This window comes from Lagenorhynchus albirostris, chromosome 8 (genome assembly GCF_949774975.1).
Source record: "Lagenorhynchus albirostris chromosome 8, mLagAlb1.1, whole genome shotgun sequence".
Classification (NCBI taxonomy): domain Eukaryota; kingdom Metazoa; phylum Chordata; class Mammalia; order Artiodactyla; family Delphinidae; genus Lagenorhynchus; species Lagenorhynchus albirostris.
In genome coordinates, this window is record NC_083102.1 from 5310600 (window position 1) to 5337999 (window position 27400).

The window sequence follows — 27400 nt, forward strand, 5'->3', positions numbered from 1 at the left end:
CAAATACTGAAGGCCGTGTGCCTAGAGCCCGTGCTCTGCAAGAAGAGAAGCGACCACAATGAGCAGCCCGTGCACCGCAACGAAGAGTAGCCCCCGCTCGCCGCAACTAGAGAAAGCCTGCGTGCGGCAACAAAGACCCGACGTGGCCAAAAATAAATATAAATAAATTTATAAAAATAAAAAAGAATCCAAGGTGTAAAACACTGTGAATCAACTCTACTTCAATAGAAAAAATAAATTTAAAAACCGCCGTAGAGCAGAAATTAACACAACCCTGTAAATCAACCCTACTTCAATGGAAAAAATAAATTTAAAAATTGCTGTACACCAGGAATTAACATAACCCTGTAAATCAACTCTACTTCAATAGAAAAAATAAATTTAAAACACTGCTGTACAGCAGAAATGAACACAACCCTGTAAATCAACTCTACTTCAATTTAAAAAAATTTAAAAAGGAAGAATCCAAGGTGCAGGGTGGCCCCTTTCCTCCCTGGGCTGGGAGCCGTTGCACCCCTTCTGAGGAATAGCCAGGGTAAATTGGACTGTATGCTCTTCTCAGCCCTCCCTTCAAAGCTGATTTAAGTGGGTCTATGGACAGTCACCATAGAGGAAACTTTGAGAATGCCAGCAAGGTGGAAAAATGCGGTAGGGAATAGAGGGAGTGGAGAAGCCAATAGCGTTTTTCCTGCTGACACTAGTTGTACTTCCTTCTTCTAGATATCATCTTACTACGGGCTGAATTTTGTCCCCCCGCCGCCACTCAGTTCATATATTGGAGTCCTAACCCCTAGTTCTTCAGAATGTGGCTGTGTTTGGAGATAGGGCCTTGGAAGAGGTGAGAAAGGTAAAATGAGGTCCTGCGGGTAAAATGAGGTCTTGCGGCCCTAATCCAATAGGACTGATTTCCTTATAAGAAGAAGAGATTAGGGACTTCCCTGGCGGTCCAGTGGGTAAGACTCTGCGCTCCCAGTGGAGGGGGTCTGGGTTCGAGCCCTGGTCGGGGAAATAGATCGTGCATGCATGCCACGACTAAGGGTTTTCATGCCGCAACTAAGTAGCCCGCACACGCAACTAAAGATCCCGCATGCCACAGTGAGGCTCCCGTGTGCCGTAACTAAGACCCAGCACCGCCAAAATAAATAAATTAATAAATAAATAAAACCAACACTAAAAAAAAGAAGACGAGATTAGGACACAGACACATACCGAGGGATGACCAAGTTAAGACCCGGAGAGGAGACAGCCGTCCACAAGCCAAGGAGAGAGGTCTCAGAGAAAACCAGTCCTGACAACACCTTGATCTTAGACTTGCAGCCTCTAGAACCAGGAGACAATAATTTCTGTGGTTCAAGCCACCTGGTCTGTACCACTTTGTTATGGTAGCCCTAGAAAACGTATACACATCTCGACTGCAGAAATATATCTTCTCAGAAGCTTCTGCTCAATGGAATGGAGCTCAAGAAGAATGCTTTTGTAGAAAGCAAGGAATAAAGTGATGGAATGGGAAGTACAGGGAGTGTGGAAGAGAATGCTTGCTGTCCCTCCTAAGACAAAAGATGTCTCCTCTTCTTTCCTGCCAGCTGGGCCTATGGTTCACAGCCTGTCGCAGTGGGCTGTGGCCATGACTATGATCTCTTCAATGGAATGCAGGTGCACCACTCCAGGCCTGGCCCAGAACCCTGCAAGGAGCATCCCCCCATGCTCTGCCTGGGACGATGGAAGCCACGCGTTCAAGATGGTGGAGCCCCCCTCAGCCTGGCTCCTGCAGGACCATGTGGAGCAACTTGAAATATTCACCCGGGGTAGTTAAGTGAGCGAGAAATAGACTCTTATGTGTTGTTCTATTCTATTTTGGATCTTCTTGAACAGGGGTTCAGCCTACCCAAAATATAAGACACATGTTAAAATAAACAGGTATAAACCGAGAGCATGCCGGTGTTCGGTCTTTTCTGTGGGTATAAAGGACATAGAAGACATGGGTGCTGCCCAGGAGTCACTTAAGGGTTGCCAGATGAATCATGAGAGAAAACAGGGGAAGATACAAGGTAAAAATTGCTCAATTGTGTGGCACAGACTGGAGTAACCACAGCTGGGTGTCAGGGAAAGAACCGCTGTGTCCGGGGGCACAGCTGCCAGACCAATTCGTAAGGGGAAAGGGTAATGTGACAAAACAAAACACAAGGCACTGAACAAAGCTGTGACACCAGGTGGGCAGCCGACAGGAGGTGAAGGGAGGAGGAGGAAGACAGAACTTATGGACGGCAGGGAATGTCGGGGAGAGAGTGAGGTGCTTCTTCAAGAGTGGAGGCCAATTCTGTGGGAGTGACCGGAAAGCCTGGAACTTTCCCTGTGGGTAAAAGGAAATAAGGTGGCTGAAATTTAGAGGTTTTCTCTCAAATTCGTAGGCACGTTTCACCCTACTCGATTCTAATTAAACAGTTCTAGGGAGAAACAAAGCAGCCCTGAGTTCTATTCTCAGGTTGAGAAGGAAAAGGAAAACACATGATGGGAAAGACATCACCCTGTTAAGATGGGTAGAACTTCAAATCGAGAGCCAGGGCAACTGTCATCCTTCTGCTTCTGTGTCTCCTGAGGGGAAAAAGCAATGCTTAAAACAAAGGACAGAGAAGCAGAAACAGGGAGGTCAAGTTGAAAGAAAACAGGCAAAAACACTTGGGTATAAAATTTGCCAATTTTATCATCACAAACCATCCCAAGGGCTTTTGAGGGTTGTAAGCTCTCGGAGGGCAGCACCCCCATCTCGTCCATCTCTGTGTTTCGTGATGTGTGATGGTGCTAGGAGACACAGTCACTAAATAAATTCTCAAATAATGATAATGCTTACGATAAGACAAAGGAATTGGTAAGCAACGATGTAATGTGAATATCTTTGGGTGGGGAGGGGAAGGAAACAAAAGGAGGGAAGAGGGAATAAAGGAATTGAAAGTTCACGAAGTGACCTTAGTCTCAGTCCTGCCTGGCTCCCTCCAACCAGTCCAGGTGGGGTCATTTATCCAACATCTCCATCCTGTCTAATTCTCCAATGAGAAAGGCCTACAGTCATGTGTTCCCAACACATGACTCTTACCTGTAAGTTCCTCCACATGTTATTGGTCAAATTTACCAGCCTATGCTCTTCCTTGTCTTAAAAATCCTTCATAAGAATCCAGTCCCCATCCACTCTTGTTCCCAGTCATTCAAACAATTCATTGCCACCACCGTTTTGGGTACCAGCAGCATTAGGAAACTCACAAGCAGGGCTGTAATTGGAGAGACTCCCATTAGAAAGTAATGAAAATTGGCTGGGGTGGGGGTGGGGGTTACTGTGGGCCTAGGGTTGGGGTGTGAGGTTGAGGAGAAGGCTGAGTCTGGTAGCAAATGTCAGGCAGAGGCCTCCCCTTGGCTGATATCCGAGGAGGACCACCCTATTTGACAGACCATGAGCTCATTGCTTTTATTCTAAACCAGCGTTTTGTTTGACTCAGGTTATAAAACTTAGTACAAGACAAAGGAATCTGTAAGCCATGGCAACACACGAATGTTCGGTGGAGAAGATGTTGTTTTTCATCTTCAGGTACCTCTTGGTTGAAGCAGCTAAAGGCTCTGTGTACTGAGACCTGGGCGAGGCTACACCAGGGACACAGAATAAGAATCCATAGTTCTTATCCCAGAGTGGCTCAGGTCTTCAACAGGGAAAAACACATTGTTCAGGACACTGGTTCAAATCCCGTGAGTGGATTTGGCCAAATGAAGCTAGTTCCCCTGGATAAGTAATACCAAAATTGCTTTTGGTAGACGTTAATCATTGGCCTCTTGGTGAAATGATCAGTTTTGTCTTCAATTATTCAAAAAACATAAAACTTTGGTTCTGGGATGCCCAAAACCTCTGCCTGACAAAGATGCTCTAAAAATGAGAATTACATAAACTCTAGGGCCTTAGGTCAATTATTCAAAATATTGATTATTTAATTAGAAACAGTCTATTTGAAGCCTTTTGAAGTTGGTAGCTTGGTTCACGTGCCAAATAATAAACTTTTAAACAGCATTATTCACAATAGCTAAAACATGGAAGTAACCCAAGTGCCCATCGATGGATAAGGGGATAAGCAAAATGTGACATGTCCATCCAATGGAATATTATTCAGCCTTGAAAAGGAAGGACATTCTGACAGATGATACAACATGGGTGAATCTTGAGAACATTAGGCTAAGTGAAATAAGCAGTCACAAAGACAAATACTGTATGTTTCCACTTATAATACTTAGAGTAGTCAAAATCATAGAGAGAAAGCAGAATGCTTGCCAGGGGCTGGGGAAGGAGGAGGGGAATGGGAAATGAATTGTTGAGTTTTACAAGATGACAAGAGTTATAGAGATGGACGTGCTGATGGTGGTACCGCACGATAACGGTATTTTATACCCCTGAACTGTATACTTAAAAGCGGCTAAGAGGAAAATTTTTATGTGCATTTTACCACAAATAAAATTGAGGAGAAAAAGTACCTTAAGGTGATTGATATCCTTTGACTCCTGCTAAGAAAACATCACCCTCATCCACTGTGCTCCTCGTGTGCTTTTTAAAAAGCGGTTTCATTTCCACCCCGCACTTTCTGCTTCCTGTCGACGTCCTGTAACACTTGTTAACTTTCACTTCGGGTTTGCTTTGACTGCTCTATTTTGGATGTCATTTTCTTTTTAAGTAAACATTAACCACTCTAATCCATATTTTTGACTTAGTAAAAACAAAAGCAAGAAAACACCCTAGCACTTGTTTTCCTTTAATTCAAGCAGATGTCCAGTATGAGATATGTCAGGCTCTGGTGATTTTTGGATTACTTTACTCCCTCTCTCACTTAAGAATAAAAGGGGGAAGTTTTATTAGAAAATACACAGAGCCATGTGCCCCAAAGGACTAGGTCAAACCTATAGGGTGCACACAGCTCCACAGGAGCACAGGAGCAATTCATCGCTCCTTTGGGGGCTGAACAGAGAAGAGCTGTAGAATACATTTCCTCCTTCCTCTTTTCTTCCACCCGACTCTTACTTCTGTTGGTTCCAGTCAGATACAGGCACCACCTTCTCGCACTGACATGCAGGTCAGCTGCTCCAGGAGGAGGGTGAGACAGAGATGGCTTTCTGCAATGACCTAAAATGATCACTGGTTCCTAGTAATTGAAAGGAAAACTAATACGTGATTTTAAAAATAAAGTTTTCCAATACCATCTTCTAACAGTGAAGTCTTAGGGATCTAGATGCCTTTCATTTTTGTTTTTCTCACTCCCTTCTTACTACCTGTTCATTTTATTGTTTTTCTCTATTTATCCCTTAATGTAAATAGACTCTTTTGTATGTATGATGACTTTCACATACATATATGTGTATATATATATAACTGAATATATATAATATATAATATATATATTATATATATATAACTGAATATATATATAACAGAATATATATATTCAGTATATATATATAACTGAATCACTTTGCTGTACACCTGAAACATTATGAATCAACCATACTTCAATTTAAAAAAAAATCCCAGTTGGGAATCAAAACACGGAAGAGGGCTACCTGGCATCTTGAACATCATTATTGAAATCTATAGCACAGGAAAAAGGAACCCTCCTACATTGTTGGTGGGAATGTAAACTGGTACAACCATTATGGCGAATAGTATAGAGGTTCCTTAAAAAACTAAAAACAGAGCTACCATATGATCCAGGAGTCCCATTCCTGGGCATATATCCAGAAAACACAAAAACTCTAATTCGAAAAGATACATGCACCCCAATGTTCACTGCAGCACTATTTACAATAGCTAAGACATGGAAGCAACCTAAATGTGTCCATCGACAGATGAGTGGATAAAGAAGATGTTTTTTATATATATATATATATATATATATACACAAACACACACACACACGCACACACACACATATATACTGGAATATTACTCAGCAATAAAAAAGAATGAAAAAATGCCATTTGCAGTAACATAGTTGGACCTACAGATCATCATACTAAGTGAAGTAAGTCAGACAGAGAAAGACAAACATCATATGATATCGCTTACAGGTGGAATCTAAAAAAATGATACAAATGAACTTATTTACAAAACAGAAACAGACTCATAGACATAGAAAACCAACTTAACGGTTACCAAAGGGGAAGAGGAGGGGGAGGGAAAAATTAGAAGTTGGGGATTAAAATACACACATTGCTATATATAAAATAGATAACCAACAAGGGCCTACTGTATAGCACAGGGAACTATATTCAATATCTTCTAATAGCCTATAATGGAAAAGAATCTGAAAGGAATATATATATATATATTTATATTTCAATAAAAAATTTTTTAAAGGTAAAAAGAAAAAGTAGTACAATCCTTTTGTGAACGATTTGGCAACATGCAGAAAAGCTGAAGTAAACCAAACCCAATGAGCCAGCAGTGCGCCTAAGAGAGGTTCACACATATACAGGAGGCAAGTATAAGACTCTTTGGTACGGTACTGTTTGCTGTGAGGAAAACGCCAAACAGTCTGAATACTTCAGAATAAGAGAATTGGTAAACATATGGTGGTATTCATACAAGCAATAGAATACAGAAGAGAATGAATGACTTGGAGCCACAAAGATAAACTTCATCAGCATAGTAGGAGAAAAGCAGATTGCAAAAGAAAACCACCAGCATCATAACGTCCTCATAAAGCTAAAAAAAAGTAAAATAATAATTTGTATTGTATTTTTTTAAGTTAATTTCATTTTTTTTATTGAGGTAATTGTGGATTTACAATGTTGTGTTAGTTTCAGGTATACGGCAAAGTGATTCGGTTATACATACATATATATCTATTCTTTTTCAGACTCTTTTCCCTTGTAGGTTATTACGAAATATTGAGTATAGTCCCCTGTGCTATACAGTAGGTCCTTGTTGGTTGTTTGTATTGTATTGATACACATATAATGCAGAGAAGTATAAAAGTATGTATAGGAGTAATAAATACAAATTCAGAATAATGGTTACCTTATTCCGTGTGTATGTAGAGAGGGATGTACAGAGGGGCCCTCAACTGTATCTACCTTATTTCTTAAAAGATCTAAAGTAAATATGGGGCAAAATGGTAAGATTTGATAAAGCTAGTGTGTGGGTGCATGGGTATTTTTATATTATTCTCTATACACTTTTTATAAGTTTGTAATATTTTGTAATAAAACCAGTGAAAGGTCCTGTTCAACTCATAGGATTCACAGAAATCGATTCCTTATAATCCGTAAGATTCTTCATCATATCTATTAAAAACAATTGCTGTGTTTTATTTCATTGATGGCCCACAAGAGGGAGACCTAGAACGATTCAGGGACCAGATGTAGAAATGTATACAAAGACAACTGGCATCTTGGGGAGCGTGGCCGGAACCCCGCGGAAACCAGGGTCTGTCTGTCGAGGCTCTGTCTGGCCTCTGTCTAAGGCAGGACAGACACATTCAGAAACCTGCAGAGGGCTTCCCTGATGGCGCAGTGGTTGAGAGTCCGCCTGCCGATGCAGGGGGCGCAGGTTCGTGCCCCGGTCCGGGAAGATGCCACATGCCGCGGATCGGCTGGGGCCGTGAGCCATGGCCGCTGAGCCTGCGCGTCCGGAGCCTGTTCTCCTTAACGGGAGAGGCCGCAACAGTGAGAGGCCCGCGTACCGCAAAAAAAAAAAAAAAAAAAGAAATCTGCAGAGCAACCACTCATGGTAAAGAAGGCACATTGCAGGATGCGGTCCTAAAGCGAACGGCGTTTTTAAAAAACACAATTTAACGAGATGTTTGCAGAGCGAAGAGCACGCGACAGCAAGAGGAAACTGGATTAACAGTGCAGGCAAACGTGGGGGCCCACAGTGTCCTCTGGAGCCTGTGGCCAGGTGCTCGGGGTCTGCTCCCCTGGAACAGCACAGAAAACTAGAAACTCCTGCCGCTTACCCAGGGAACACGGGAGAACTGCTCATCTACCTGTTTCTACCACAGCAGCTAGAAACAATACAGCTAGTGATGAGCATGGCTGTCCTATAGCTGTAATTTAAATTTACCATTATGAGGACCCCCTTTAAGATTTAAACTATGTATGATGACTTGCAGTTTTTTCCATTAATATTTCTGCTACTTACTTTATTCATTTGCAATTAGGTGCCCAAGGGTTTTAGTAAACATTGTGGAGGATACATACATTAATAGTCTCTTCACTGGGATCTTGGTAAACCATTACTTCTAGCCGTTACTAGTTAGTGCCTCTTCACCTCTGGGAGGGCAGGGACTCCCTAGTTACCTCAATAGCAATCTTATCTCCAGCAGCAAACGTTCTGCCTGCTACATCATTGGCACTCAAAACATGTTTGTTAAATTAATCTATAGCCAAGTGTCCGTCGATAGATGATGGATAAGCAAAATGCGGTCTACGCATAAATGGAATATTTTTCAGCCTCCGAAAGGAAGATATTCCTGGTACCTGCTACAACATGGATGAAACTGAGGGCATGAAATAAGCAAGGCACAAAAAGACAAATACTGTGTAATTCCACTTCTATGAGATACTAGAGTCATCAAATTCATAGAGACAGGAAGTAGAATGGAGGGTGTCAAGGCCTGGGTGGGAAGTGGAGGAGGAATGGGGAGTCAGTGTTTAATGGGGACAGAATTTCAGTTTAGGGAGATGAAAAAGTTCTGCAGATGATGGTGGTGACGGTTGCACAACCTTGTGAATATACCGAAAGCTACTGAACTGCACACTTAAATATGGTTAAAATGGTAAATTTCATGTTATGTATATTTTACCACAACTTAAAAAAAATAAGGAAAGAAGATTAATGCAATAGAAGGGACATTGGAGAGGGTGAAATTCCCTCTGTTTAGGGTGGAAAGGCTCTGGGTGGTTCTAAACTAAATCAGTGGGTCATCGTGGCCCCATGGTGGGATCCACAAAGCAGTGTGATTTGGGGTGTATCGCCTCCTCAGGGGGTCCTTCCGGAGGGAGGAGGGGACGGTCTGGAGCTCTCACCCCACCCCTCCCCCCAAACTCAGGAACCTGAGTCTGGCTCAGGGTGAAGCACACGGGTCCTGCTTCCCCCAAACACAGCCCCCAGGGGTCATCGTTCAGCTGAACACCAAGAGGAGAGGAGACCAGCAGAAACCAAGGGAGAGATGCAAGAAACCACCTCGCGAGTTGAAGTGTCACAGGTGAGCGGGGTCACAGAAACCGCCAAGCAGCCCGAAGGGTAGAGAGGGAAGGACAGAAAGGCCTTTGTGCTGAAGCGCGTATTGTAACTTTCTTCCCGCCGCCCAAACCTTCCCCAGCAAGGTTCCCAGCGGCACAGAATCACTGGTCACACCTGAGGAAGAACGGGTAAAAGGGAGGAGACAAGAAAAAGAAACAAAGAACATCTGCAGGAAGAGTGAAAACCTAGCACATCTTCATCTTCAAAACCTAGCACATCTTCATCTTCAGCACATCACAGAAGCTGGATTCTGCAACCCGTGCTTCCGTGACTTGGATGTCGCCCCTGAGCCAGGTCCTAGCTTCTAGGACGCAGAACAAAGCGTCCTCAAAGGGAAGTTTATCACAGGGAGAAATCACAGTCCTCCAGAATTCTCAGAAAAAGGCGGCCACCTGCCCAATCCACTGGGAAAGGGTTTTTATTACACAATCATGGAATAACTATGACCCAAGAGCTGGCTTTTATCCCACGCGTCAGGCTGTTGCCCTGTGAGGTAAGAGAAAATACGCGTATATATTGGTCTCTGCCCTGGGTTCCCGACGCAAAGCTCCTAAAACCCTTGGAATTCCCTGGGTGATAGCAGTGATTAGAAGTTGGGAATATTCAGCCCCTGCTCCCCTGAGAGCACCCTCCTGAGAGGGCAGACAGGCTGGAAATGGAGTTCATGATCCATCATGGCTCTGGGATGAAGCCTCCATAAAAATCTCCAGAGTGTGGCATCTGAAGAGCCTCCAGGTTGGTGAACACGGGGAGGTTCGCGGAGGGCTCAGCAGCCCTGCATCCCTTCCCATAAACCTTGCCCTTTGCGTCTCTTCCATATGGCTGTTCCCGAGCTGTGTCCTTTCACCATAAATCGGTAACCTGGTAAGCAGAATGTTTCTCTGAGTTCTGTGAGCTGCTCTAGCAAGTTAATTGCACCCAAAGTGGAGGGGTCATAGGAATCACTGATGGGCCAGAAACACAGGTGAGAACCTAGACTGTTGTCTGAGGTAGGGACCATCCTGTGGGACCGGGCCCTGAAGCTGTGGGATCTGACGCTATCTCCGGGTGGCTAGTATCAGAACTGAGCTAAACTGTAGGACACCCAGCTGGTGTGGCAGAGAATTGCTCGGCGGAAAAACCCCTACGTGTCTGGGGTCAGAAGCACTGTGAGTGTGGTGGGACAGAGGAGACAGACTGAGGTTTTCTAAAACATGCCCAGAAAGAGAGGGGGACCTGTCTGGCTGCCTTTGGAAGTATGGGCTTCATACTGGGGGGGTCCAGGGTCTCCACCCGAGACATAAGCAACCAGAAACCAGGAACAGCCACTGCCGTGACCGCCCCCCAGTCTTGACGCCTCCTTGGAGATTTAGGTCAAATGATACTTCTTGGTAATGCCTCCCCAACTTCCAGAGTTTGCTTTCTGGCCTCTGTTGCTGCTGGCGTGTTTTTTGTAGTTGCTGCACCAGCAGCTACCTTCCCGGGCTTCTGTTTGCCTTTTCCTGTCAGTCCCCCCCGCCCCCCCCCCCCCACCCCGCGATGGACCACGGCTTCCCGGGAAAGCTCTGGTGTTCCTTCACCTCAGGGACCATGGAGCTGAGAGCCTGGCTGCTCAGTGAATCTTGCCGAATGAACCAATGAACGAATGAGAACCGAAGGAGTTAGATTCTTCGATCAGGAACCCGAGAAAAGATCATTGTGTTATGAGCATCACATTTGCATGATACACCTGGTAGCCAGGGCAACTGGAAATAGGAGAGGTGGTCCAGTTCTTCCTGTCTATCCCCGTATTTGTTCTTTAGGCAAAAGCAGTGCTTTGGGCCTTGAATTTCAGCGGGATTTGCTCCTTTGAGTCCTCTCGTGTGACACACGCTTCCCCAGCTCCCAGGCCAGTCTGAGGAAGGACGCTGCAGGATGTGAGGGTGATTACAACAAGCCCAGCAACCAGACCTTTGGATCCAAGCCTCGTCCAGAAGAATCCCAGGCATCTCGGTGTCCAAACGGCTCCCTGCATCTGATGGCCCCGGGTGGCACAAACATTCTCCCTTCAGCCCTTGAAGAGAGAGCTGTTCAGAGGTGCAGGCTCATGCGGCTGGGGCATCACCGTCTGCATTTCCCTACACCGACCCCCTCGTGGTGCTGTAGCTCAGAAGTGCACAGCCTCCATTCAAGGGGCAAAGGCACCCAAGAACCTCTAGCACAGAATCAAATGATCTTCATTATAACAGCACTTTGAATACACAGACATAAAGGGCTCTAAGTTTACAGAAGTTTGAACTTCTGTACTTTCTCCATTAGAGAAACAACTTTACAAACTAAAGCTCAAAACAATATAAAGCCACGTTAATTTGATGTGAGGGACGATGCTCTTTGGCTAAACCAGACCTCTAATGTTTAATAGCAAAAAAAAAAAAAAAAAGCAGCTTTAGGTATGGTTTAATGTTTAACCTGCTTTAGTATTTCTGGCTCTAATACTAATGTGGAGGATGCTTTTCTTGTATCAGTATATTGCACAAAATGTCGCTATTAACTGAAAGCCTTTGAGAGCTGGTTCAGGATTGTCAGACCTCGTATTTAACCAAATTCTGTCAGGCAGAATTTAAATGGGATGTTATTACAAACCGTAAAACTGTTGCTCATATAACAATAGAGTTAGCACGAGGCTATATTGAATTGTACCTTCAAGAGGTATCTCATTTAATATTGTAGGAATCAGGAACAGGAACTAATCACTACAACTGGTTATTAATGCCCACAGAAAGAAAAAGACAGTTGTATTGTGGGCACAGGTTGTTGAAGGAAAGCGGCGAAGGCTGGAAGTGAAGTATTCGTGTAAGTTCAAGAACGGTCTGGCCATAACTCGAAGTTTCTTACTGTTGCGTTCGCTTTGTCTTCAGGTCAAACTATCCAAACTGAGAGGAAACCTCGTTTTGCTCAGAGACGCAGCTCCTCACTGGGCTTCACTTGCTGCAAAGCTTTATCTACCCGTTAAGACTCCTGCGGCCCTTTTCTCAGGAGCCCTTCCCTCCACCATGGGCATCAAAGTTTCAGTGGATTCATCAGTCAAGAAAGTGACCCTTTTCGTATGAAAACGGCTTTCGATACTGCAAAGTATCACGGCAAGAGTTTTAGCATACCAATTCTAAAATAATTTAAGATGCCGACAGTATGATTTACCCCAAGTCCTGTGTGTTGGGGGACAATTTCAGGGGCAGGACACAGGCTTCTAATCAAATCTTATCCAATGTCCCCCCGTGGAGAACAGCACCCCAATGCCCTCCTTGGGGTGTGCCGTAGACTGTGTTACCGACAGTGGGGTCCGGCCGCTCGCCGCTCAAAAGCCAATGAAGAGACAAGGTTGGGGTGAATTTTGGATACTGGCACCCAGGGACAGGGAGGACAGACGCCTGTCCAAAGGCCGACGCGCCCCCACTGACAACCAGGGGGCAAGAGCCTTTATAGGCAGAAGGAGGGGGCCGCGTGCAGAAATAGCGCAGGCGGCTCTGACAGGCATCTTGCAATTGGCCCTGCGGTGGTCTGATCAGCGTCATCTTGATTGTTTTAAGTACATTTAATCTTCAGTTCCAGGGTCGGTTTGTTCCCATTTCCTTGAGGCCAGTTTTCTCCGAACTGTGGCAGCTTATGTCATGGCTACAGGCTGGTCATCACGTTAATTTCTTCCACCTGGTGGGGGTTTCAGTATCTACAAGACAGCTCACAGGACGGGGCTCAGAATATTATCTGTAGCCCTTGAGGAGGAACTGAAGGTCCTTGACTTTGCTTACTGACTAAACTATTATTGTTTTGTCCTATTTGTTTTCCTTTGCTTCTGTATCTTCTCACTTCTCTGATTAAACCTGTTCCTCGGCTAAGGTTTTTCCACAGACAAAAAGCAGGTGGACAGCATGAGCAGGGGAGGACCCTAGGGTCCTGCTCTGCTTCATTTGTGTCCCCCCCAAATTCATAAGTGGAAACCGAGTCTTGCAGTAGTAAATTAGACACTTTTTGGACGGAGATTCCAATACTGCCTGGTACTAACTTTATCCCCACTGTGATGATATTGCGGGGGGGGGGGCTTTGGGAGGTGACTAGGTCATGAGGGTGGAGCCTCAGGCATGGGATCAGTGCCCTTGTAAAGAGACCCCAGAGAGCTCCCCCTCCCTCTCTGCCACGTGAGGACAAGGGGAGAAGACAGCCGTCTGTGAGCCAGGAAGTGGGCTCTCACCAGACACCAAATCTGCCGGCACCTCGATCTGGGGCACCACAGCCTCCAGAGCTGCAAGAAGTAGACATCTGGCGTTTACAAGCCCCCCAGAGTGGATCTGCCCAGAGCAGCCGCGGGCAGTCTTCTCCTGTCCCTGCTCCTCGAGTGGCCCCGGCTGAGCCGGATCAGGCATCCCCGTCACCACCTCCCTTGCCCAGATCTGCAGGACGTGGGAGAATTAACGTCCTGATGCAGGGAGACATGTCTGTGAGGCACAGGGACAGGCCGAACAGTGCAGCCCCCCAGCACAGGTAAGGCCATGTGTGCCTTCCCAGGGTCCCGTGCAGAAGGAGCCCGTCCAACAAGAGGGGGTCGCCTTCCCGGCGGCTCAGAGCCAACAAGAAGCTCCCGGAACACTAGACTTACATAAGTCCCCTCCCACTGCCCCAGTTAACAGTAGTTCAAGGATCTTTGCTGTGTACAAACCATCCAACTCTCAGAGGCTTGAAACAACAGCCGTTCAATTAGCTGGTGTGATTCTGCAGGTTGACTAGACTCGGCCGGGCGTCCACTTCCACGCAGCCTCCGTCAAGGCAGCGGCCGGTGGGCCTTCAGGAGGGCGGGCGGAGCCAGGATTCTGAGTGGCTCTTCTCTAGGCCTCTCCACGTGGCTTCTTCACATGGGTTTGCTTATGGGCAGCAGACTTCTCCCACGATGGCCCAGAGGTCCTGGGAGCACAAGAGAGGAGGCCCAGGTCTTCTCCGGCCCAGCGCCGGAACACACAGCATCACTGCTACTAAGTCACAGGAGCAGCCCAGGTGTGGCACGGGCAGGGCGACACGGGGTGTGGAAAACGGGGGGGTGGGCGGAGACTGGAGCGCGGAGAAGGGGACTCCCTGGTGCTCACAGCTGGTGACAGCTGGTATCCTTGCCAAGATTACAGTTCCAAACTCAGGTCAGCCTAACTTCAAACCCATGTTCTCAATGACTGCCAGGCTGGTCGTAACCCAGGACCTAAGAAGAGAGGGGCGGAGGCTAAACCAGTGTCCAGAGAGCTCAGGCCATCCTGCACTGAGGCTCACAGCCGATGCTGGGTCCACTTTTAAAACAGATTTTAGTTGTGCTCAGAGAAACAGGAAGGAGTGGGAGGCCCCCTGCCTGGGACAGATGGTGAAATGTAACAGATGAAAACACAGAGCCGCTGAAGTCTTATCTGGCTTCTATCCTTTCAGGGACCACGGTCTTCAAACCATGAAGGGCAGAACACACGCCAGCCTGACGGAGGCTGCATGACACATCAGACTTTGAGTCAGAAGACCTGGGGTTTGCCAAGCTCTACCCCCACCAGCTGCTCTAATGGGACCAAACCACACCCACCCTCTGAGACTGTGGCCTGGTTCCTAAGAAGAGAGGAGAAAAACAAGCCCGCAGGGTGTTCTGAAGGCTGAATGAAACGATGTGAGGATTAAGGAGGTATCCTGGATCTCCCACAGAGCTAGGCTCTACCAGCGTTAACTGGGTCCACCTGAGGAGATCTTATCCTGTGACATGTTTTCATATTGCAAGCTTCATGATCAGATAAAACAAGGGAAAATTTGCTCCCAGCTTCAAATTAAGAGCTGGCCGGGCGTCCGAAATTTTAAGCTGGGAGCAAATTCTCACTGGTTATATTAGGACAGTTAATGGATTATGGGACCCTTGTTTCTGTTAACCATTCCCTTCTGTTAAAGTCTGACTCCTTCAAGGCTAATCTCATTCTCATCTCAAATTGCATTTCACACTTTCAGAGAGATGTTCTATTTCCGCTGGCCCGTCCTCCAAGTGAGCCTGGGGGCTTCCTGGCCGTCCTGCAGGGCAGTCACAGGACACTAGCTTTCTCTCCCAGTTCTGTGAAGCTGCTTGCAAGTCTGCTCGGCCCTGTGCAGCTGTTCTCTGCTTGGTTTCTGGGCCTCTAGCCGGGCAGTCAGGATTTACAAACGCCCTGAAGCCAGGAAGGCGGAATTGAATGTCAGGCTCACTTCCCTACCGACCCACTTTCTCTGGGTTCCCGGCCCCTCAGGTCCTGGCAATGGGCTTCCTTTCCTTTGCCTTTTATTTCCTACCATTTAGGGGGAAATAAGATCAAGGAAGCCCTATTTTTCTTGCACTCACGCGATTCCACTGGATTCCCGCCGGCTGCCCTGGCCTCCGGGTTCCTTCGGCCCTCAGCTCCTCCCCAGGTCGGCCACCCCATCACACGGCCAAACACTACCGCTTCTGAAACGTCAATCTCAGACACACACCGAGCATCACCTTTTTTTTTTTGGCTTGCGTGATCTGGGATTTTAGTTCCCCCACCAGGGATTGAACCCGGGCCCTCGGCAGTGAACGCATGGAGTCCTAACCACTGGAACGCCAGGGAAGTCCCCTGGCCACCACCTTCTATCACAGCCCACTCGCCTGTACTCCTGTGTCAACAACTGTCCCCCCAGATGAGTCCTCTAGTCCGCAGCCCTCCTCTCTCCCCTTCCTGGCACCCCCATCCTCCTACTTCCCTGCTTCGAGGGGCCTAGATTTCACCATAACTGCTCCTTTGGGAACCCCCAACCCCCTTGCTCATTTCTCCTTCTGCTGAAGCCCAACTAGGATCAAACCCAGCCACCCCTCACCTACATCCGCTGCCTGTCATCACCGGAGGGACTGCTGAGCACACTCCTTCCACGTCGATTGCCAGTGGGCCCTGGACCAGCCTGACCCTCACTGCTGGACGCTGCTGGTGTGTCCACTTCCCTCTCTCTTAAGTCATACTTCACAGCTGTGCCTCCTAAAATCTGCCCTATCCTCCCCCCACTTCCCCACTCTCACCAAAATCGATAGATGAAATACAGGCCATCAGATGGGAACTTGTCATCTTCCCAACACCAGTCCCATGAGGTCCCTCTGCACCTGCACCAAAAACATCCCAAAGGTCCCTCCTGTCACAATGATCGGCCCGTCCTGCTCCTCTGAAGCCCCCCCCCCACGTGTACGGGATGCTGGGCCCTCATGAGCTCACGGACCCCACTCCTGACGGCACCCCTTCCCTCCTGCGTTGCCAACTCCCCCCTCAGGTGAACCCGGCTGCCCCCCATCTTCACACAAACATCTTCACGCAAACATCTGCACGCAACCTCACACATCCTTTCAGCCTCCCCTGACGCCATCTCTGCACCCCACTTCCAAGTCTCAGAAAAAAGATGTCTCTACTTGCTGTTTTTTGTTTTGTTTGTTTTGTTTTGTTTTGTTTGGCCATGCTGTGCAGCTTTCGGGATGGGGATCTTAGTTCCCCAACCGGGGACTGAACCCGGGCCCAAGGCAGTGAAAGCGCTGAGTCCTAACCACTGGACTGCCAGGGAATTCCCATCTTCTTGTTCCGTCCCCACGCCGCCTTCAACCCAATCTAATTGTGCTTCTGCCCTACCATTTCACTGAAAAGAGTCTTTTAAAGTTGCCCATTATTTCCATGTTTCCAAAGCCAAACGGTCCACCATCTGTGAGCAGTGCGTGGCGGGGTTGATCACTCCACTCCTTTCCTGGAACAGAGCCTCCCCTGACTCGTGGGACAGCCCTGGCCGTGCTCTACTCCGCCCTCCTCACCAGGCAGCCCCTTCTCCTCTCCGTCCTCGCGGCGTCAGGACCCAAAGTTCTGTACCCATCAGGTTTCTCCTCTGTCTGCACCCTTTCCCTGGGTAACTGTCCTGGGTTGAAAAGCGTCCCCGCAAAAATTCCCATCCTCCCGGAACCTGTGAACGTGGCCTTATTTGGAAATAGGGTCTTTGGAGATGTCCTCAAGTTCAGATGAGGTCACGCTGGAGGAGGGTGGCCCTAACCCAATGACTAGTGTCCCTATAAGGAGAGGGAGATTTGGACACAGACACAAGGGAGGATGCCCAGTGATGAGAGGGCAGGAGTTGGGAGTGATGCTGCCAGCCAAGGAACACCCATGATGCAAACAACTGACCAGGAGCTCGAAGAGCCAGGAAGGGCCCTCCCTTGTAGCTTTCAGAGGGAGCACGGCTGTGCTGACACCTTGATTTCAGATTTCTGGCTTCCAGAACTGTACGTGAATACATTTCTGTTGCTTTGAGCCGTGCAGCTTGTGGTACTTGGTTACGGCAGCCACAGGAAACCAATTCAGCAGTCCTAGCCAGTCCCGTGACTCCATCCACCATCTCTGCCCGGCTGATTCTGAAATATCTAACTCCAGTCCAAACCTGGTATCAGAGTCCCATACAGGACTACTACCTGACCATCTGCTTGAGTCGCCTCCTGGATGTCAAAAGGCACCTCAAACTTAACACGGTTAAAAGAGAATTACTGAATACCCCTAAATCTGCTCCCCAAGAGTCCCCCTATTTCGTAAATGAAACCCATGCAGTTTCTCAGCCCTATCTCACTGTTTTCTTGTATCTTTAGCTCTACCATCTTTAATGCAAAAACTTTAATCCAGGCCACCATTATCCCTCAGGTGAACCATTTTCACTCAAGTGAACCGTCATCCCTCCCCTGGACCACTTCCTGTGTCCCAGCTTCTGCTCTTACCCTGCATGTACAGGGCATCCCCATACAGCTGTGGGGGTGATCGTTCTGCAGAGAAAGTCAGATTTGGCCACTCTCAATACCCTTGCAGTAAAAGGCAAACCCTTTATGAAGGACCACAGGCCCCGTGCTGCCACCTCCTGCCCTCCCCTGGTCTTTTCTCTGTCTGCTGACTAGCCTAAGCTCATTCCACCCTCGGGGCCCGGGGATTTGTCCCTGTTCTGCTCCCCCAGGGCATTGCTGGCTTCTTCCTCCTCACTGCTCAGGTGTCTTCACGCTGCCTGACCCCAGCAGCTGAAGCTGCCCCTTGATGCCACGTTGCTATGGCGTCTTCATAGACCCTGGGCACGTCTGAAATGATCTTTACTTGTTTACTTACTTCAGCCATTCTCCCTCTGCTGGAATGATGCTTCTTAAGGACAGAGACTCAGCTTTGTTTCTGTGGCATCTCCACCCACTAGACCAGGGCCTGGGGTCTGTTGGATAGAAGGTTCTCCACATTTATTTGTTCACTGATGGATAAAGTCCATTATGAACAGACAGTATGGAACCAGACTTATCTCTGAATATATAGTTCCATCTGAAGAACAGAAGGAAAAAAATCTCTGCTTGTACAGTGCTTTCCCTGGACTTTGACCTCAAGAAGAAGTGCTTCCTCTGAGAGCCTCCAAAACCAACAAGATAAAACCCAGAGCTGTACACAGTCAAGGGCATGACTGCCACATCTGGTGGCCAGCGCGTGCGGCCCACACCTCGCCCGCAGCGCCAGGGACGGGTGTAGAATCTCTCAACAAGGGGGCTCCTCCTCCATGAATTAAACTCTCTCTCCTGGGTCACTACCTGGAATTTACAGGGTTCTCAATGTGTACATAGTACTCTGTTCCATTTTATGGACAGCTGCGAGGTCTACAGCAAACATACACACTTAGATACAGACGTCGAATCAAGAAACCTGGATTTATTCCCAGGTTGGCTTCTGACTTTTGTGATTTTTTTTTATAAAGGTCACTTGATTTCTCAATGCACCTGGAGTAAAGCTTGCCCTTGCTTTACAGGGAGGTTGCAAAACCTAAGGAGGCTGTTCCTGAAATGTCTTACATATTTACAATCACAGGATGTACTTTTAGTCTCCCCTATAGTATCACCAAAGATGTCAGTATCACCAAAACCACTTTATAGGAGAGGAAACTGTGGCAACCATAATATGATCTCAGGCAGGAGTGGCCGTGGGCACCCCGTCAGCAGGTAGGTAGTGCAGGGCTTTGTACTGATCAAGAAGGCTGGTGGCAGTAAATAGGACCTCAGGAGTCCCTTACTCTGGCAATGCATCTTCAGCCGTCCACACCCAAATTTGGGGATATAGTCACGATGCACCCCTCTTCCTGAACAAGCCCTGCTTGTTTATTTTTCTGTACGAGTCTCCCTTTGTCGCTTCCTTTTCATTCCACATATGGCTATTCTCTTCTCTTTGCTGCATTCCTGGACGTCTGAGGTCTCTGAAACAGGATATATGGAAGTAATGGGTTCCCTGCCTGCAACCTATTGCTTCTATATATCCTGCCCGTTACCACCAAATGAATATTCCCAAAATACTGCTTGGTGTGCTCCTTCCCTGCTCTAAAACTTTCTATGGCTCCTCATCACTTAAAGAATAAACTCCAGACTCTTTACAAATGACCATAATCTGGAAGTGAGATTGCCTTTCCTACTTTATCCTATTTCTCCATCTTGGACAGCCTTCTGCCTTTACGCACCTGCTCTGCCTATGTTTCTCTCTCTCCTCTCTTCTCAATGGCCCTCCTTAACTCCACCCAGATGGTACTGGTCCAACTTGTACTTCAAGATCCAGCCAATAACAACCACTTCTCGCCTCTCAAGCACCTGCAACTCCTCTGAGAGTCAAGCAGGCAGCACCTCCTGTTATGAGTGTGTGTGTGTTTCCCCCCCAGAAAGATTATAGCTCTTTAAAAGGAGACATGGCGCATTATACAGTATTTCATCGATTCTCAGGCACATCTCTTTTGGCATTTTAACAACTGTGAAATCAGGATACATGTGACAGTCGACACGTGTCCTAGTTTAACTGCCAGGGGCATTTCTTTCTCGACGGTAAATAAAACAGTGGTCTGCCAGGCAACACACTGTGTCTTGGGTTCAGTGCTTCTTTTGATTCCCTGCAGCTCCTAGCATGGGTCTTGCACACAGAGGGTGATTCTGACAAGTCTTACTGGTTTGCTTGATGAGTGGGTGCACCTTCAGGTGACCGGCGCAGGCACAGGTTCTGGATACGTGAGAGCCACACCGGCCTCTACAAAGCGCCAATGCTTCAAACCAGAAACACAAATGACAGCCAAAGGGAGCAGGGATTGGGGGCTGTGGCTCAGGCGCGCATGTACTCAGACCAGGCGCCTGCCATGGAGGGAGTCACAGAAGGATGGGGACACCCCAGTGGGTCGTGTCAACCAGGCAGGACAACAGATTGGAGGCAGCTGCGATGCTGCCCGAGGAGTCCCCCTGGGAGACAGGCCAAAGTCATCCAGACTCACATCGGTCCAGGGAGGCCAGAGGAGCATGTTAGCAAGACGCAGCACGTGGCTCCACGCTTCAGGGTTGGTTAACAAAGCCCCAGTCTAATACACGAGAGGCCGTTAAATGGATTGCTATTGTCATAAAAGGGGACTCGGTGATGGAAGGTTTAGGAGAGAAACAGGCCTAAGGAGCAAACGTCCTCTGCTGCGGGATGTGTGTTGGACCATCATCTGTGCGGAGGGAGGATGCTCCGTGCCCCGCCAGGTATCCCTGAGCTACCTGACGGAGTGCACCTGTCCTACTTAATGAGGTCTTTAGTAGGTGCTGCCAGTGGTAAAAGTTACTTGAGCAATTCTTTGAACAGTAACAGCTATTATTCATAGTACTTTATAATTTACAGATATCTTCACATCCACTGTTTTCTTTTGAATTTTAAAAGAACACTTTACGGTAAGATTTTGTTAGCTCCATTTTACAGATTCAGAAACTGAGGCTCAGAGACGGAGCAGAGGAGAAAGGCAATATGGTTTACGAACCCCTCCCGGTTCTGGGCACATTGGGAACCTCACTTCGTTTTCACAGCAAGCGATTTTGATGCTTCTGATCTCCATGGTTTAGAGGAGGATGCTGAGGTCCATAAGCCTGGCTTGCATGATGGAAACAGGCCCTGTACCCTGGCATCCAGGCTCCTTCAGATTCCTTGCTTTTTCCCATGAACATACTAGGCTCCATACATTGTTCTGGGGGACACAGAGGCACAAAAAAGGACTGAGATGTGCTCTCCGGCTGCTGGGCATGGTCTTCAGACCCTGGGCTCTCTGTGGCTTCCTGGCTACGTTTGGGTCCAGAGTCACCCTGACCACAGGCACGCACCACACGGCCCCTCCCTTTCTGGGATCTTGCTGCCTCCCCGGCCCTGCTGCTCAGGGAAACACCCTTTCCAACCTGGAGGGAAGCCCTGTGTGCCTCTACTTTTGGCCACGCCATCATGTCCACAGCCCAACGGTCTTTAGCTTTCTCTTCCCACTCTGTCCCATTCCAACCCCTGAAGCAAAAAGTAAAAAGACAGATTACCTCCCTAAGTGGGAGAAAGGAAAGGGGGAAGGAGAATGTTGTGGGTTAATGGTGTCCCCCCCACAAAGATGTGTCCAAGTCCCAATCCCCTAGCTCAGAATGTGGCCTTATTTGGGACCTCCCTGGTGGCGTAGTGGTTGAGAGTCCGCCTGCCGACGCAGGGGACGCGGGTTCGTGCCCCGGTCCGGGAAGATCCCACATGCCGCGGAGCGGCTGGGCCCGTGGGCCATGGCCGCTGAGCCTGCGCGTCCGGAGCCTGTGCTCTGCAACAGGAGAGGCCACAGCAGTGAGAGGCCCGCGTATCGCAAAAAAAACCAAAAAAACCCGAATGTGGCTTTATTTGGATATAGGGTTATTGCATATGTAATTAGCTAAGATGAGGTCACCCTGGAACAGGGCCGGCTCCTGCTCCAATGTGACTGGTGTCCTTATAAGAAGATGGCCGCGTAAAGATGCAGATGCACAGTGAGAAAGCCACGTGAAGGTGGAGGATTGGGGTGAGGCACCTACAAGCCGAGGGATGCCAGAGAGTGCTGGCAAAGCCCCAGAAGCCGGGAAGAGGCCAGGAAGGATTCCCTGACAGGCTGCAGAGGGAGCACAGCCCTGCTGACGTGTTGATCTTGGACTTCTAGGCTTCACAGCTATGGGACAATAAATGTCTGTTGTTATAAGCCACCCAGTTTGTGGCAGCCTCAGAACACCAATTCAGAGAGGTTTAGAGGTGAATGCCTCCAAATACTGCCCCTGCCCCCAAATCATGAACAAAGACCAGAAACTACTAGAGTCACGAGCAGCTGATTAGAGGGGCACTTGATCTGGACTTTGAAGAAGAGGCAAAAGGTGAATAAAAGAAGAGTAACACATCAGGGAGGGGAGGGAGAGGGCTTTGGGGGCCAGAGGTGGGGCTGAGCTTCAGGGAGCAGAGGTGATGAGGCTGGACGGGCAGGGCAGAGCCTCAAATGCTGGAGGTCTCTAGACGGGTTGCTTTAGGTGCTGGGAAACCAAGTTAGGTTTTAAAGCTGGGAACTGCTATAGTAAAAGCAGTTTTTAAACAAAATGTAGTGGAAAGAAAGAAGTGCTCTGAAGTTAGCACCAGGTTCTCATGCTGGCCTCCCCACTCACCAGCTGTGGGACTTTAAGGAAACTGGTTAACCGCTCTGGGAGTTAGGTTTTCTCGGGCTATAGGAAGGAGATTGCAGGAAAATTCCCGGGAGAGACATGTTTTTCAATACAGTTTTGGATCTTCCAGAATCCCCAACTAACAACAGGCAGAGCAACAGGATATAAAAAACAAAACCCTTTGCATGACATTTACCAGCTGATTAGGTGCCAGGGTGTCTCCACAAACTCCAAAATACAAGCAGCTGCAACAAACCACGAGCGCCACAAGGCCTGCACGGTATTAGCATCTGCGTGGGAGGATGCAGAGAAGTAACAACAACAGGTAGAAGCCGGCAGACCGATCTGCAGACAGTGGCTGAAACTGGGAGAGGTTCAGCCCATTTTAATAGAGAAGGTGAGGGTCGTGCAGTAAAACCTCAAAGGGCTGGATCCGTCCAACTCTGTGAACTCTTGAAACCGGCCCACCAGGGCTCCTTTCCCAGATAGGGTCCCACGATGAGGAGAAACAGCTTGGAGTAAAATCAAGATAGAGCAGCACGGTGATAACAGAAGTGAAGAAGAGAGAACGTCCAGATAATTGAGAGCCAAGCCAGTACATGTCCTCAGCAGGCTGCCCCATGAAAACAACAGAAGGATCTCTGTTATGTTAAAAAAAAAAAAAAGAAGCTATTAGCACTAAGCCTTCTCATAAAAGTTCAGGAAAACTAACTTCATATAAAAATTAACAGCACAAAAATATCAAGGTCAAATCTACTCATACAAATATACTATTTAGAAAAAGAAGAGGAGTAGAGTAACATCCATACAAACAGTGCACAGGAAAAAACATGCTCATGAAACGGGGCAACGCTGCAATGCACGGTGCTCGTTTCCTATTGGTGCAGAGCCACTCACCACACAATGAGCCGCTTAGAACATATTGGTTACTCTGCATTTTCCATGGGCCAGGAGCCCAAGCACAGGACAGCCGGTCCTCCGCTCAGCATCTCCTGAGGCTGGAATCAAGGTGTTGGCTGGGGCTGTGGTCTGAAATCTGAGGCTCAGGGTCCTTCTCCAAGCTCACTGGTTGTTGGGAGGATTCAATTCCTTGTGGTTGTAAAGCTAAGATCTTTGGCTTCTAGAGTCCCGCCTGCTGTTCCCAGCTACACGGCTCTCTCCAAAACATGGAGGTTTGCTTTCTCAAGCCAATGGGAGAGTGTCTCTGCCACTTTGAATTTCTCTGACCTCTAGATTCTCATTTAAATAGTCTCCTGATTTAGGTCAGGCCCACCTAGTATACTCTCTCTTGATTAACTTAAAGCCACCTGATGAGGAATCTTAATTATATCTGAAAAACACTCTCATCTTTGCCATGGAATGCAACCTAATCACGGGGATTTATATCACTTCCTAGTCCCAAGTCCTGCCACACTCAAGGGAAGGGGATTATACATGACATGCACACCATGTGGCTGGGCTCTTGGGGGCTAGCTTTAAAGGTAATTCTAAAAAAGCTAAAAGACGCTAAGAAAATGATACAAGATGAAAAACAACATAAATCAAAACTGGAAAATCTCAGAAATGAGTTGACAGAAATACAAAAGAACTAGAAATAGAAGAAAAAAACATCTTAGAAATGAAGACTAAACTTCAAGAAACACAAGAATAAATAAAGGCAACAGACAATGAAAAAAATAAAGACAGAAAGGAAAGGAGGGAAGATTTAAAAATCGAAAAAGGATAAAGATTCAAGATTGTGACAGTATTGAAGATAGACAACGAAGATCCAGTACATGACTAACAGGAGTCCCTGAAGAAGAAAAACAGAGCAAGGGATCAGAACAAATACTAAAAACTATAATTCAAGAAAATGCTTCTAAAGAAAGATTTAAAATTATGTATTCAAGGAGAACACAATGTACCTGGGAATACTGACCCATAAAGATCAACACCAAAGCATATTCTAGTAAAATTACAGACTTCCAGGAAAAAGAAGGAATATACCTGGAGTATCTAGACAAAAAAGACAAAGTGACTTATCAAGAATACTGAGTTATATGGCTTTTCAGCAGCGATGCTTTCTACAACGAGAGTAACATATTTGAGAAGGAGATGAGCCTCCCTAACAGACAGCACCTGCATCACCTGGCTGACGTGACCATCAGATAACACACAGTGCCTCCTACCACATGGAACAAATTCACTGTCAATGCACATTATAAAATGTTATTTACAAAAAGCAGTCTGGTGGCTATATGTAGCATGGGCTTCTCTCTGCCCTGCTTCCTGTATTCTGTTTCTCAGGAGTGGGAGAAAATGTCAAGATCAGGCCAGGACTTGATTTCCCAGCAGGTAGGGGCAGCTGTGGGGGAGCACTGAATGGGACCACCCACCATTCCTCAAGAACAACTTAAACCTTACGACAGTTCGTAATCCTGCTGAGAACAAATATTTCCCCCACTGGCCTGTTTCAACCCCTGGAACACCACAAAATAAGCCTGTTCCCTTCTCCATCCTGTAGGTGCCCAGGTAAAAGGTAGGTCTTAGATTTTCTCTATTCACCATCTTGCCCTTCCCAGAGGAGGTGAAGCAACAACCAGACTTTCCAAAATGTGGAAACAGGAACAGGAACACATTGATGCTGGGTGGGGTTGCTAGGCAACAGAAGCCATGCCTGGAACAGCCTGCCTCCTCCTCCTTCCCCGCCTCCTTCCCCCACCCGCCACACCTCTTCCTTTCATCCTGCTACAGACTAGTACTAATAATCATAACTAACATTTTTGGGCGCTTACCAGATACTGTTGCAAATGCTTTACATCAATGAACTCATTCATTCCTCACCACAGCCCTATGAGGTACGCACTATTACTATCTCTGCTTTATGAATAAGATACCAGGAAACTTGCTCACGGTCATATGAGTAGTTAAATGGTTGAGCTAAGATCTAAGCCCAGGCTCTGGGAGTTTGGCTTCAAAGCCTGTGTGTTTCATTACCATCTTCTTGTGGTGCGCGGGCTTCTCATTGAGACGGCTTCTCTTGTTGCGGAGCACGGGCTCTAGGCGCGCGGGCTCAGTAGTTGTGGCACGCGGGCTCAGTAGTTGTGGCTCGCGGGCTCTAGAGCGCAGGCTCAGTAGTTGTGCCACACGGGCTTAGTTGCTCCGTGGCATGTGGGATTTTCCCAGACCAGGGCTCGAACCCATGTCCCCTGCATTGGCAGGCGGATTCTTAACCACTGCACCGCCAGGGAAGTCCCAGAGGTTAGGTATTGACGTAGATTTGCTGTCATCAGGACTCACAACCAGGTGGCTCTTACTGGCTAAATATGAGACAGGAAGCTAAACGGGATGGAGATTTCCAGGAGCCCGATCCTCACACACAGTCTCCAGGTTGGGAAGTGGGGCCATAACTGCCCATGTGATGAACCTGCAGGAGCTTGGAGAAGGCTCAGCTTTAAAAAACCTCCTCACCTACCCACGTGGCTAATGCCGAACTCCAGCATTAGAATTCTTTAAAGGTCTGCTTCCTGTTCCCATTTTTATTCGTCATGTTAGTGATGCAATATAGTTTTTTCACTGAGCCCACTGGCGGAACAGGGAGTAGCCGAACAGGGAGCAGTCTTCCATCCTTGGATGAACAGCCTGGAGCTCTTTCTTCAGCCTTCAGTCCCTGGGACACTGTTGTCAGGAGGCAATTCAGGACAGAAGAGCGAAGAGCCAGGGACTGCTCTGGTGACAGTGCCCATAAGGCAGCCGAAAACGGAGGTGGGAGGCCAGAGTGGAAAAATGAGGCACTGTGGGCTGTTTACTTAGCTTTTATTTTTACCATAGTTATATGCAAATGTAACTTCAAGGGTCAAATCGGTTACAAAGTCATTGGACAAAGACATTAAAAAAAAAAAATGCTCCCAACTTCCTCGAGACAGCAACTACTTAAAATTGTTTTTTACCTGATTCTTAGGTACTTGCCTGCATATCACGTATCTCTGTAGGCTTTTCAAAGTTAAGATGCCCCACTTTTATAACTGATCCAATTCCCAAGGTTGGATATTCAATGACTGTTGAAAGAGAGAAGGACCTGGTGCCACAGTTTTTAAAGCGCTAAACGTGGAGGCCAGTGAGCTCATAGTAGCAAAGCACTCAACAATCATCTAAATGACGGCCCTTCATTACTCAAAGCTTTCACAGCAGGTTTCCCCGGAGCAGACCTGAAATATTCAAGGCAATTTACCGGAAATGTGTATTTAAAATTCTTTCTGAAAATGTTGCGTTTTTTTCAGATTTATAATATCACTTGTGGTAGTATTTGTAGTATCTGGCCTGGGAATACCCCTGGGAGACAGTCTTCGAAATACTACGGCAAAGCAAAGAGGATAGCCTGGAGCACAGGGGCAGAGACCCTCCCTGCAAAGTGTGCTGTATCCTTTAACACTGACTCTCCACATTGCAGGTTCAGGTTCATTAAAATGCAGACCCCTCTAGGAGGCAGGAACCCTGTTCCCGCAGAGCTGATAATGACTTTCCAGCAGTCCTTCCACAGATTAATTTTAATGAAAGAGAAGTGCATGGGTTCCCGCCAGGATGTCTATTTCATCTTCCCGGGATCCGGAGGTTTCCTGTTCTCTCCTCCCTTCCCAATCCCATAACTCACTTTGGAAGGAACTGGAGAAGCAGAGCTAGCCTGTGGAAGT

At 47.4% G+C, this 27400-nt stretch overlaps 1 protein-coding gene across 1 annotated transcript in view; it reads right to left on the reverse strand.

Annotated features, from left to right (window-relative positions):
• The window catches only part of GALNTL5 (polypeptide N-acetylgalactosaminyltransferase like 5), a 128589-nt gene that overhangs the window by 79965 nt on the left and 21224 nt on the right, over positions 1–27400 (reverse strand). Inside the window, exon 3 of the mRNA XM_060155882.1 lies at positions 13938–14179. Coding sequence (XP_060011865.1) covers positions 13938–13940 — 3 coding nt within the window. The 5' untranslated portion in view covers positions 13941–14179. The remainder of the gene's footprint in view (positions 1–13937; positions 14180–27400) is intronic.